General features: G+C 61.6%; 1 protein-coding gene across 1 annotated transcript in view; it reads left to right on the top strand.

The window, feature by feature from the left end:
• Positions 1 to 448: 448 nt before the first annotated feature.
• Positions 449 to 847, top strand: part of CHLNCDRAFT_53357 (hypothetical protein) — a gene marked incomplete at both ends in the record, with an annotated part of 3,811 nt that continues 3,412 nt past the window's right edge. The window contains one exon of the mRNA XM_005846036.1: positions 449 to 601. Coding sequence (XP_005846098.1) covers positions 449 to 601 — 153 coding nt within the window. The remainder of the gene's footprint in view (positions 602 to 847) is intronic.

Genomic DNA, 847 nt, shown 5'->3' with positions numbered 1-847 from the left:
CACATTCTTGGCGCCGTTTTGGCGCCGTTCTAAGGCATAAAGGATGACAGGTTGGTTCATAATTTTAAATTTGCGGCAGCTGCGGGGTGCGGGAGGGGAGAAATAGAAGCCTTAGAGACTCTGAAAGGCGAAGGAAAGGGAGGGATCGCGGGAGAGAGCGTGCCTGATGAGCCAGACGAATCGGGGGAGGTGCCACATCAGCGGGCAACACATGCTTTCGCTGCTCGTCTTTGCCGCCATCACCCTGTACACCTCACAGCTCCTGGTGGCCTGCTACTGGGTCAACGGACGTCGCAACCGCACCGTGAGCTTTCTTCCTCGGCCGCGCTTTCTTTATGGCCTGTTGCCCCATCTGCCACGCCGCTCGTGCATGCACACATGTGCCGCCATTGGCCACGATCCACGCCCAGCCGGGCCCGGCGGCGCGGCCTGGCTGTCGGCTTTGCACATGAAAGACGCAGCCGGCTGCTGGGGAGTGGATGGCACACCCAACCTGTCCCTGTACTGGTGCTGTACCGCCGATGTACCTCTGATGCAGTACATGGAAGCTGTGGAGAGTGTGTTTGGGCGGCGGGGCGCCATCACGCTGGGCTGGATCCAGGTGAGATTCCAGCCCCTGCAGGGGGTCGTGGTGTGGTGCAGTGGGGTGTACCCCATGCTGTTCTCTGCTGTGCTTTGTGCTCCGCATTGCTGAAGCGTCGTCCTTGCCCGGCCGCCCACGTGCTCCGCACCCCCAGCTAACCTTCCCTTCCCCTGCTCCTTGTTCCCCCTCCCCTCCTCTCCCTCTCCAGTACACCAACCTGTTCATGACGGGTGAGTGAGGGAGTGAGGGAGTGGGCAGGGCGTC

This window comes from Chlorella variabilis (genome assembly GCF_000147415.1).
Source record: "Chlorella variabilis unplaced genomic scaffold CHLNCscaffold_15, whole genome shotgun sequence".
Classification (NCBI taxonomy): Eukaryota; Viridiplantae; Chlorophyta; class Trebouxiophyceae; order Chlorellales; family Chlorellaceae; genus Chlorella; species Chlorella variabilis.
This window is presented reverse-complemented; position numbering and strand designations above follow the sequence as displayed.